The sequence below is a fragment of the Argentina anserina genome, chromosome 5 (genome assembly GCF_933775445.1).
Source record: "Argentina anserina chromosome 5, drPotAnse1.1, whole genome shotgun sequence".
Taxonomy (NCBI): domain Eukaryota; kingdom Viridiplantae; phylum Streptophyta; class Magnoliopsida; order Rosales; family Rosaceae; genus Argentina; species Argentina anserina.
The window spans coordinates 23482994-23495730 of record NC_065876.1 but is presented as its reverse complement, the minus strand read 5'-3'; the positions used below and the strand labels follow the sequence as shown (position 1 = coordinate 23495730).

General features: G+C 40.3%; 1 protein-coding gene across 1 annotated transcript; it reads left to right on the top strand.

Moving 5' to 3' along the window:
• The first annotated feature begins 268 nt into the window (after positions 1–268).
• LOC126795772 (agamous-like MADS-box protein AGL11) lies at positions 269–4223 on the top strand. The gene is made up of 7 exons (XM_050522534.1): positions 269–450; positions 2082–2166; positions 2423–2484; positions 2718–2817; positions 3505–3546; positions 3656–3697; positions 4044–4223. Exons 1-7 carry the CDS (start codon positions 269–271, stop codon positions 4221–4223), a joined length of 693 nt encoding a protein of 230 aa, XP_050378491.1.
• The last annotated feature ends 8514 nt before the right edge of the window (positions 4224–12737 follow it).

The following is a 12737-nucleotide window of genomic DNA, read 5'->3' as shown; positions in this document are numbered from 1 at the left end:
TCGTTCTAGTACCCTAAATGGTTTCCATTTTTGTTTCTTGTCTAACTTGATAGTTATCAAATTAAAATTATTAATTACCAGGAGATTTTTGGATGGTTCTTCCTAATTATGGACAACAATAAGCAATTAATTAAGTTAATAATACAAAATTTGTTTTGGTACATATTGGTTGGTCATTTGTCATTCAATGAAACGTGCAGCAACGACTAATCTATATATGTTTAATTTGCAAGTGATCAGTTCAGCTAGCTAGGTACGTTGGTGAAAGATGGGGAGAGGAAAAATTGAGATAAAGAGGATTGAGAACACAACAAACCGCCAAGTGACCTTCTGCAAGAGAAGAAATGGACTGTTGAAGAAAGCTTATGAGCTCTCCATTCTGTGTGAGGCTGAGGTTGCCCTCATTGTCTTCTCTAGCCGTGGCCGCCTCTATGAGTACTCTAACAACAAGTGAGCCATTTCAACAATCAATCAATAGTTTCATGTTTAGTTTTTGCACTATGGTTAAATGGTAAATGGTCCTCGTTTGATTCGAAAACATTTCACTTTAATTAGACGTCATAAATTCAGCATAAGAAGTTTTGCAGATGTTCTTTTACTTTGCTTCTTTCCCATTTGTTGTCATCGTACTGATTTAATTGTTTTTTTTTTGTGATAGACAATGAGCACATTGACTCAAGTACGTATTGAACTTTAGCTTTCCCTCTAGAATAAGAGACTAGATCGATGTTCACCTTACTTGGATTCTGGAACTATAAAAAACTTGATGGAATAAGATCGAGTGCACTAACTGCATGACTCTACTCATATATCTTCTCTAGCACAACCGGAAGAATAAATGTATATATATATATAATCTGAAAACTACTTAATTCTTGTAGTTTCACATGGGAATAACGTATTAAATCTTTCTTATATATATATATATATATATATATATATATATATATAGAGAGAGAGAGAGAGAGAGAGAGAGAGAATTTAAATGTAACAAATCATAGGTGTTTTTTCTCTTTTATTCTCATACCTATATATGCTAATATTCTACATGTCGTTGGAGCTTGTGTTGGGTTTAAAACACCTCTGTGCTCTGAAAGTCAAAGTTAATAGATTTTGCACAAATTTAGATCTACTTCCATGCATGAGCATGAGTGCTTTGCTGGGTGTCACTAGTTCTTGTTTGTCTTAACTAATTTACAGTATAGTACTGCAATCTATACAAATCTTGATCGTATATGAATATATAATAAAATGAAGCTCTAATTTGCTGACCTAGGTTGCTTCCATAAATTAGTTTGTACTAGTTCTGTTTGCATATATGTTCGGTTGAATCTTGTGCAAAAATCATATATTGTCTTCCCCTTTCCATAATTGGCTTTCAAAGCTTCTTACCCTTATGTTTGTCTCTATAGAGCTGCACATTGAGATTCATATCTTGAGATTTTGTTTCATTTTCACTCAAAAACCAGTCTATGCAATATATGTTGGGTACTTCATCTAAATTTTCTAGATTTTTACCCTTATATTTGTACAAGATTGGAACTGGGGCTGTGCATGCTTTTAGTTTTCTAGGGTTTCCATTTTAATGGTTGCAAGGGCACATGGTGTATGTTGCTTGCTGGGTTTGTGGGTCATGGAGCATGGAAACCGACCCATTCACTTCTCTTTTGACTCTTCTGTTGAGAAGATGAGTGAAGAACTCATGTTCTTTCTGATATGTGAAGCAGTGCATCTCTGCTTGCATTGCTTGCCTTTATGTCTGGAAATGTCAGTATTGGGACCCAGACAACTATTCGGAGATTTTTACTACTGTATATTTCCCTCTGCATGCAGTTCCAGTATCTCAAGTACATTTTGATCTCTATGATAAAAAAAGAATATAAAAAAATCTCCATTCTAGTGTAAAATTTAGTTTTTTTTTATAAAGTGAACTAATTAAATATGTTTATATGTCCAATTTGGGTTGTTTTATTAGTTGAAGCTTCTTTTTCTTTCATAATTTCATTAAGCTTTAAATCTAGTGAATGTATTTCATATCAGATTTTTGACACGTTATTCTTGAATATTGTTTTGACATATAGCAGCATAAGAAGTACTATAGAGAGGTACAAGAAGGCATCTTCCGATAATTCAGGTGTAACCACTGTTACAGAAATCAATGCTCAAGTAAGCCAAACCTCTATGTAATTGTATCTCACTATAACTCAGTACATTTATGTTTTTACCAGTTGTTGTATTGTGTATTTGTGTGAATTCAGTGTGTTTGTCATCGTTTTCAATACAGCTCACACCAGTATTTAGTAGTCCAATTTGTTAATATCCTCCTATTTACTTCCAAAAGATGTGCAAGCAGGATATTTGATTCCTTTATTTTATTTTTGCTCACCTAATAGTAATACTCCTTTCACTTGTTTTGATGTAGTACTACCAACAGGAATCGGCAAAGCTGAGGCACCAAATTCAGATGCTGCAGAATTCCAACAGGTGAACAGTCTATGCAATATAGGTCGATTAGTGATCAAGTAAGGAACAACCAAAAATTTTAAATGGTTGGATAATACGTACATTTTTTAAGGGGTGGATTTGAATCATTTGATCACTTCGATGAGTTGTTATTCCAGCAGTAGTTTTGGATCCACCCATTGAAAGTTTGAAACACAAGTTCCATTACCTGTCCCTCAGTGTAAGTTCCTTACAATCCTGTTGTTGATTTGTAGGCACTTAATGGGAGACTCATTGAGTAATCTGACTGTGAAAGAACTAAAGCAGCTGGAAAATAGGCTTGAACGAGGCCTCACTAGAATCAGGTCCAAGAAGGTAAACATTGATAAAAAAGAATGTGAAAGTTACGAAAATTCATGCATGCATTTCACGACAAAGACCGAGCAAAAACAGGTTCTATCTCAATGACATACTAATTACCAATGTTTTAAAAAACTCGCCTCAAGGCTCACCTGAGGTTTAAAAAGCTTAAAGGTACTTACATAACGCCTCTGTTTTTCGGTCTGGGCACCGAGGCTCGCCCTTTACGCCTTATGTTACGTTTTTACGCATTTTACTACGCCTTAGAAAATAATATTTTTAAGTATTTTGTTTATATTTATATATATAATGTGTGTAATTTGATGAAAACTATCTTAAATATTTGGATTATGAATTTCATTATATCTAAATGCAATAAATTAGTAAGTTCTTATGTATATTTGTAAGTTCTTATGTATATTTGTTCTTTTTGTATGTGTATAATTATATATTTACACATTTAACTATTAATTTTTTATAACATAAGGCTTACGCCTTATGCGCCTTAAGTTCTAAGGCTCAAGGCTCTCAATAAAACGTCTTGGGGTACGCCTTCGCTTTTTAAAACATTGCTAATTACCCTTATGTTTAGGCTTAGTATTCCGATCCATCTAGCTTTGTTGTGTGTGACATTTAGTTCACATATATATGCATATCCTTGCTGTGTTTCCTCCCTTCTTAATGTTATCTTTTTTACAACAGCATGAAACGTTGCTTGCTGAAATTGAATTCTTGCAGAAAAGGGTAAGTCTTCTGTTTCAATTGAAGTTTGGATGAGTCTAGTTTTGATCCTCTACTGAATTTCCCATTTTATAATTAAATTATGATGTTCCAAATGATTATTTCTGTGCAGGAGGTTGAGCTGGAAAACGAGAATGTTTTAATTCGAGCTAAGGTATTGGAAACAATTGATAATCAAAGTCTCTGTATTTTCTGAAACATACTGTAAGATCGGCTAGCTTTCTAAATCTTTTCATGTGTTAGCAACCAATGAAATCATCTCATCTTTTAGAAACATAAAAGATAGATACAAATGGTTTTCCACCATCACTTCTTAATTAAGTTCTTATACATTAAATATTATGTTGCGTGCATGTAGTTTTCTTAAGCTGCTAACATGGAGTCCATTCTTCTATGTTTTTCAAGTCTTAATTGTCCTTCCTACATGCCATACTTATTATCTGCTTATATATATGAGCCACCTTGATTCAAATTATTTCTTTCGAAACTTGATCTTTCAGATAGCAGAAGTTGAGAGGATTCAGCAAGCAGACCTGGTTTCTGGGGCAGAGTTGAATGCCATCCAGGCATTAGCTTCTCGCAATTTCTTTGGCTCCACTATGATGGAGGGTGAGCCTTCATACTCACAGCCAGAGAAGAAATTGCTCCAGCTGGGGTGTGTAATTTCTAGTATCCTTTGATCTTATGCCAATCACTACATTGTTCATTATTCACTGTCTTAAATTACAGAGGTAACTTCTCATTTTCCTTTTTTTTTTGTTCCATCATTGGCATGCAGGTGAACTTTTGGAAGAGACATCAGTCTGCTGCTAGCTTATGCTACATCAATCGTATCTTAAATAAATGATATCATTGGCTATTCTAGTATCTATTTGGTGTTGTAACTATTCAAGTCTAGCTTTGATCTAGTAATCTGGAGACATTCCCTTTATGATGAACAATCGCATGAGCAGCAGAACTTCTTTAGCATTGAGCTATATGAACGAAATGTGTTTTGTAAGGATTCCTATTTGACTTCATTGAGTCGGTGGAACAATTACCGAGTTTACCTTACCTAATGGGAGTAATGGCTAGTACTCCTAGTAGTGCAGTATATAACCTTTATTACTAAATCATTTAGAGAAGTGATAATGAGATGTTTATCAATTGCAAGCATATATATGCTTGCTAAGATCCTCCAAATATCTGGGGCAATGAGATGAAATAGTAGATTGGTAGCTCTTTGCTGCTTCTGCTACTTTCCTGGTATAGCAGAACCGCGAAGCAAAGTAGTAAACTAGTAATGGTTTACATAGTTCTTTTGTACTGATTTAGAGTGTGTTAATGTTGTATATTACCGCGGGATAATACACTTCACTACACGAATACGGTCCTTGCTGCGCTCCTTGGAGTCTTTCATGTCACAAGTAGCACAACACGTTAGAGTGAAGACCACGGCAGCGTGGTCTTCAACTCTCTGATGCTTCAGTCAGGTAAATGACAATTTCTGCAGAGTAACAATACGTGATAAAGATTTCTTACCTGAAGTGCAAAGGAACTTGACCTTTAATAGATGAGCAAAGGTGAGCCAAGCATCCATTTCCCGATGTAGGACTTGCTCTATTTGAAGGTGTTCTCTGGAGCCTACTTTGGCACGTGTGTGCAGGCGCGATCAGCGTTGTAGGGCCCGCTAGGCCCTATCCGTAGTCCCCCCACTCCCCGGTTAAGGAATGACTATTCTCAATTACGGAGTGTTGTGGGTCGTGTTGTTGTTGCGTGCTTTGTTTGTTGAAAGCTAATGTGCAGCGGAGGTAGTGTTGCGGCCTGTGAGCCCAATGCACGTGGGCCGGCTTTGAGCCACGTAGGGTAAGATGCGGCCTTTGAGCGCAATTAGCGTAGGATGGCTTTGTGCCTCTGAGGATGAGATGTGGTCTTTGAGCGCGATACGAGTAGGACGGCTTTGAGCTTCTAAGGGCGTGATGCGGCCTTTGGGCACAATGTGCATAGGACGGCTTTGAGCCTCTGAGGGCGAGATGCGGCCTTTGAGCGTGATACACGTATGACGGCTTTGAGCTTCTGAGAGCGTGATGCGGCCTTTGAGCACAATGCGCGTATGACGTCTTTGAGCCTCTGAGTGCGAGATGCGGCCTTTGAGCGCGATGTGCGTAGGACTGCTTTGAGCCTCTGAGAGTGTGATGCGGCCTTTGGGCGTGATACGCGTAGGATAGCTTTCAGCCTCTGAGGGTGAGATATTGCCTTTGAGCACAATGTGCTAGAATGGCTTTGAGTCTCTAAGGGCGAGATGCCGCCTTTGTGCGTAGGACGGCTTTGAGCCTCTGAGGGAGAGATGAGGCCTTCGCACGCGATGCGCGTATAACGGCTTTGAGCGAGATGCGGCCTTTGGGCGCAATGCGCGTAGGACGACTTTAAAGCCTCCACATAGGACGACTTTGAGCCTCTGAGAGCATGATGTGGCCTGTTGGCGCAATGCGCGTAGGACAGCTTTAAGCCTCTGAGAGCGAGATGCGGCCTTTGAGCGCGATGTGCGCATGACGGCTTTGAGCCTCTGAGGGCATGATGCATCCTTTCAGCGCAATGTGCGTAGGACGGCTTTGGGCCACTGACACTGAGGGCGAATGTGTCCTTTGAGCGCAATGTGCGTAGGACGGCTTTGGGCCACTGACACTGAGGGCGAATGTGTCCTTTGAGCGCAATGCGCGTAGACATAGGTGGCCTTTGGGCAGCACCTTTGTGACAACTGATATGACTAATGGGGGTGTTACGCCTCTTGCCTTTGTAGTCTACACATGTCGCCCATTCGATGGTTGAGTGTGCGAGATAAACCTCACGCCTTGACGTTGCGTGATGTCAGCGACCGTCGTATTTGTGGCTTGTGTCTTCGAGGTGTCGCCTCGGTAAGGAGGAAGCCACGTGTTGTGATCTCGTGCCTTGCATCTTCGATTGACGGTTGAGATCTGCCCTTGTACTATGTGAGATCGACGACTAGAATGCGTTCCGAAAATGATTGACGGCCAAGATCGCCTCTAGGGTTAATTTAAATGGGAGGGAAGAGAGAGGAGATGTCATTTTCGTCCATATGTTCAGTTTTCAAATTTTCTCTTCCCTCTTTTTCTGTCAACTGCGTCACTGCCTCCAAGTTGGAATCTTTTCCTTGATTTCGCGTTCGGATCGTCATCGAAGTTAGTTTGAGGTATGTATCTCGTGATTGTCGACCTTTTATTTGTGGTTTTGATGTGTTTGGGGTTGGATTTGGTTGTTTTTGTGCACGGTAGTGGGTTGGGGTGAAAAGCTTTGGTTTTTCCAGTCAAAACTTCTTGTTTGGGTTCAGTTTGATCCTTGAAAATGGTTTTGTTTTCTGTGAGTTTGTGTGTGTTTTCGGTGGTTAGGGTGTTTGGATCTCCTGGGTCTGGGTTTTCCGGTTGAGTTGTGCCCAGATCTGGGTTACTGTTCTTTGTGTTCTTCATTCTAATTGTTGCGGGCTTGCTAGTTGTGGAGTGACATGTTAGGCTAGATCTTACTAACGTCTAACTCTTAGGCTTTAGGTTGTTTGTGTTGTGTTGTATTTGTTGTTGTGGTGTAGATGCGTAGCGTGATTGTTCTAACTGATAGCGATTCCGCATCTGCAGAAGGAGTGTGGTCTTCTTTGACATCATTAGAATCTTGGAAAGTGACCTCGAGGTAGCGTTACCAGGGTCAACTGGGCATGTATAATTGTGCCACAATGTTTGAAGAAGTGTTAGCTAATTGGGATAGTTGTAGCGAGTCGTTATAATTAATGGAGTCAAGGCATGAGGAGGTTGCTGAGAGTGAGACCAGTGAGCTGCGCCCGCAGACATCTACTGTGGTGGAGCGCATTGCAAGCGCGTCTGGGGCGTCGACATCGCGTTAGACATTAATTCCGGCATTGAGCAGCGTAGGCTTGATGGAAATCCCGAATTTCGAATGATAAAAATTCGATTTCGAAGCCATGAAAACTCAAAAACAATCTTAAATATATTGAAATCATAACAAGTCTCTTGTGGATAAGGCCGATAAGGCAAATTCAACCGCAATGGAGGAGGCAAATGCGGAGTTCAAGCCTCGGTGAATGTGACCTCTTACAGATGACGAGTATACCATGATGTTGTCAAATAGGTGTGCGCTTGTCAGCCCCTCGATACTGCGGTTAGGTGTGGAGTTGCCGCTAGATCTGCGGTCACAATACATCTTTGCAGAACTAGGCTTTGGCGTTTTACATAATATGGAGGGTTATTCTGGGCCTTTGCTCACTCTTCCATCTCTCGGGGTTCTAGTTTCCTACCGTTGCGGAGATACTTCATTTCTATAAGGTGGAGTATAACCAGCGAAAAAATAATGGCGGGACTGTGCGGTTTACGAGGCGTGAAACGCAAGGTGGGGTGCAGGTTTTAACAAACTGGCCCACTACGGAGACGAAGTGGCGCAAGAATAGTTTCATTGCGGAGAGTGGGTGGGAGTCTGGCCACATTACTGGCAAGGAATATCAGCCGGAGAGGCGCATTTCGGGTGGCTTTAAGGCCATTAGATGTAGGTTGCCTAATTTTTGTAAATTGCATTGTGTTGATTGTGTGATGCCTTGATGCTAATCCATGTTTCCTTTTCTTTGCAGTGGATTGATCATTGGCGTTGGTAGATCAGGAGGTTCGGCGCGTCAACCCAGTTACCTACTTGTGGCGGTTCACGGGTCTGGAGGTGATTACTGATCTTAAATTGTTAACCAACCCGTATCTCTTGTTCGACCAAGGATTATTGCGTCGTCATCGTAAGTAGTCCGATGTTCTAGTTTGTTTCCCCTGTTATTTCAACCAAGTTCTTAAATTCGTCTTTTTGTGCAGCTTCCACATTGAAGGTTAACGCGAATTTTGTGGCGTCGGAGCGTGGTAGTTACGCCAAGTATCTTGAGCTTGAAGATTCAACAGCTACTGCAGAGATGGCAATGCAGTGGCTAATGGCGGATCGGGCTAAGGTTGCCACTAAGCAGGTTAACATGGCAACCAAGAGCCTGGATGACACTCCGGGCCATGAGGCCATTGACCTGGCTCCGCCATGTTTTTATCATTGCGATGCCTAACGAGCAGGGTGAGCCTCACTGGGATGGCTCGAAGCCTCACCCGTGGCCTTCACCGATTTTCCAGTGTTGCCGCACTTGCTAAACTCAAACACTATCACGAACTGAGTCCACATCATGACACAGTCAACTCGAATAATACACAACCAATGGAAATGTAAAATTCACTCAATCCTCACCACAAACAGCAGAAAGAAATCTTCGACAATCTTCAGCGAAAGCCCTCTAATTCTGCTAATCCACACCTACAGAACTATCCCCCACACCATCGAATAAGTGCACCGGGTTTGTAAACACAAACCCGGTAAGCTTTGCAGCTCGTATGAGTAAATCAATAATATAACTCGCATATAAACACATAAGAAAATACTTAAAACATTTAATTATAAATGTACTCATGAGTCATTGGACGGCCCATCTGGTTATCCAATAATATCTGAAAATATGCGTGCTCATGAGAAATCGGGCAACCCCTTTGTTTACCCAAATACATTTACAATACGTGTACTCATGAGCGCTGGTACTCATCTGTTATCCCTCATGTAGTACGCCGCCAGACATTGGGCAACCACTTGCTGCTCAATATCCAAAAATATGGGTACTCATCAGCCGATAACCCATCTGTTACCTCTCATGCCAGTACACCGGCAGACAGACTAGAGCTCTAACTGTATCGTAACTTTCGCCCAGTCAAGGCTAGGTTCCGACATGCCAACACGTCCGAAGACAGAAAACGTTTTAACAAAGTTCAATGTTAAAACCACGTACAATAACAATCCACTCATATTATTGTACTACAACAAGCGACTCTTGCTCAAATAAAATAAATATAGTTATCACAATATAATTCATTTGGAAATAAGAATGATAGTATATAATATAGCAACTCATATATATGTATCGTATTTACCATTTTATACACATACACAACCCACTATATTATACACATGTCATAGTTCGATCTTTTTAAGAAAACGTAAATATGAGTCACTGCCAAGGGTAGACTCGTCATAATAAGATTTACTCACATTCACCATATTCAATAATCACTAAAACCTTTTAAAAATCATATATTAAAATAGTGTTTCACTTACCCATGAACCGTAGACGATCAAGTTCACGTAATTTAAACTTAAACATATTCTTAAAATAATTTTTATAAACTAGTGATGCAACGACTATGGTGACAACTCAAATAAATTCAATAATTATAATATTACTTCAATCATGATGATCATTATGAGGTTTACTCACCTTATTTCCTGCGTGTAACTTCCACGACACTAAAAGTAGTTTCCTCACTTGTTTCGTCGGTCATCTAATAGCATGATAAAATGCTTAGAAAATGATACGTAAAATATCAGGTGACGATTTAAGTACAGCTAAATGATGTTCATAAAACATTGTTCACAGAACACTGTTCATGTTTATTGTTTTACTAAACACTGTTTTCCAATGGACTGTTTTACATAACTTGTTCACATTTAATGTTACAGAATACTGTTCATAACAACTGTTCATGAACACTGTTCATAGCACTATTCATGTGCGCAACTGTTCACCGAACGCCACCAATGACCACAAAATTTCACCACCACAATCTACTTGACATTCCTAACAACTTCCTAGTTCACCACAAAGTCTAATTCTGAGCCTAAACACTTCAATTTAACAAATACCGAAAAGCCCCAAATTAAAACCTATGATTTCTTTTCTTCGATTCACCTAGCACACAACGTTTTGAGTTAAATCTTTTGGAGGGTTTGTAGTATGGAATGAGACCTTCAAATGGGACAAGAATCTTACCGATTGGTTGCCGTTGGAGGGAGATCCGACGAGTTGAAGTTCGGCAAAATATGCTTTTTCGGTAAAACTTTCGGGCTTCACCGCTCCTAAACGGCGGCGAGATGGCGGGTGGCGCTACCATCAATGGACAGGGGACGCAGCAACCTTTCAAACGTGACCAGTGCGCCGCTCTATGGTGGCCGGACGGCGGAGATCCGGCGGCCCAAAGTTGGCTACTCGGGAGAGAGAATTTCTGGATTTTTCAGGGTGAGTAGTACCCGTGAATAGTACCGATCCGAATTTCTGATTTTTCTCCCCTTTTTTCTCTTTAATTCCGCTATTTATACTATTTTCCAAAAATGTTCAAATACCTTTTGATTCGTAACTTTTTCATACAAATTCTGATTTAGGCGTGCCACGTGTCCACGAATTCGTATCGACGAGCTCTACGACTTTCATGTAAGAAGTTTTCTAAGAAACCCCATGAGTCAAAAGTCAATTCTTAGACTCATCAAATTGAACGTTTCCAAACAATTAATCTTTCGAATCCTTTCGTTTTCATCCTCGTCTAATAAAATTGGACAATGACCAATGTAATAATATCAGGGAACTCATTGAAAATTAGATAAGAATTTTCGGGGTATTACAAAAACAGTCCCTTCTACGTGGTGCCCAAGCCGGAGTTGGAAAATTTGGTTAGGGTGGGCGAGCATGCACGCATCGGGGGCTGCATCGCCCCAAGCTAACGGACCTAGGGACAGCGCACCCCGTGGAGAAACTTGGAACAACGGCGGAGCAGTTATGTCTGTTGGCGCATGAGGCGGAGAAGTATTGCACAAATGAGCGGAAGGCGTAACTTGAGGTGGCCAAAGAGGTGGACATGCGCACTGCGAGGAATGCGAAGCTGGAAGGGGACCACGAGGATAAGGAGGAGAAGCAGAGCAGGAGGCATGAAGGGAGAAAGAGCAGGAGAATGAGGAAGTGCAATAGGAGGCGAAGAAGGCACGGAAGGAGGCAATTGTGGCCAAGGAGGAGCGGGACCTCCTTAAGTGAAAGTTGGAGGATGCAGAGCGCCTCGCTATGTAGCGCGAGGGGGAAAGCGCAAAGAAGGTCGTGGCATCATTCAAGACTTCTTCGGAGATGACCCAGTACCTTGAGAGCTACTACGCTTAGGCCGTGGGTGATATGCTTGACCAAGTTCAGCAGCTGGGAATGTTGGATCCGGCAGAGTATGAGAGGAGCCGCTCTTCTCGTAGCCTCCTATCGTTGTGGGGGAGATGTCGCGAGATGAAATTGGTAAGGAATTTTCTGACTCTTTGAAGGGATCGTTTAATCCGGGGAATTGAAGGGAACTCTAAATTTTTAGTGTTAACAAATAATGGAGGGTTTGAGATTGATTATTAACTAATAAAATAAAACCTAAATTAGTATTTACATGATCGACTTCTCTTTAACAAACTTAAACCAAATTCACCATTACACCACATAATTACAAATTCGAACCTATCATGCATTCTAATTCGACCAATGACATACTTTTTAGACACCAATACAATTAGAGCATTAGGGGATCATCTAATCATGTAAGATTTCAATTAACATTTAGATTGACTTAGGGCCTAATCTAAATTTGCATGCAATCGAATTCAATAACACTTAGAGTATAAATCAAACAATATTACATTTAAGCACCAAATTTTTGTTCGAGACATGTTTCATGTGTGGCGTCGCCCACCATGGTTTCACATGTAAATTTCCAGAATTGTTTTGTTACCACTTTAATCAACACAAACCGAACCTACTTAGGGCATGATTTGATTTCTGTCAATATGGTTGATGAATCTAGCACTCAAACACAATTTTAGGGACTGCACATATCTGAAAATTATCTAAAAGTATGAGAAAGATGATTAGAACACTATAATAGAAATACAAACTCAATAATTATAGGAAACCATCAATTCGGCAAAGATCCAAAAATCCAATAAAACAATCTGAAATTTCGATTCTTAATACAAAAATATAATCTCACACAAACATCATACTACAATCTTCATAGACAAAGTACTGTAGAAAATAAAAAACGAACAAACCCATGGAGATGAGTTGCAAGAATTACACATTGTAGGAACCTTGGAGGTGTGTCTTCAATGGTGATTTCGGTGGAGATGGAATTGGTATATGGGGGAGAACGGCTTGCTGTTTTGGTGAAGAATATTTGAGGTAGTATTTTGGTAGAGTTTTGGCTCTTGAATGCAAAGGAGAAGTGATGGTTTTTCTTTAAGAATGATGTGCTATTTATAGAAGAGTTTTGGCTCCTTGA

What these genes read in the sequence shown, in the direction of transcription:
- LOC126795772 (XM_050522534.1), top strand. Translation starts at nt 269, where the DNA reads ATGGGGAGAGGAAAAATTGAGATAAAGAGGATTGAGAACACAACAAAC. An exon ending in ATGCTGCAGAATTCCAACAG is followed by an intron (nt 2,485 to 2,717) that starts GTGAACAGTCTA and finishes GTTGATTTGTAG; the next exon opens with GCACTTAATGGGAGACTCAT. An exon ending in ATGTTTTAATTCGAGCTAAG is followed by an intron (nt 3,698 to 4,043) that starts GTATTGGAAACA and finishes TTGATCTTTCAG; the next exon opens with ATAGCAGAAGTTGAGAGGAT.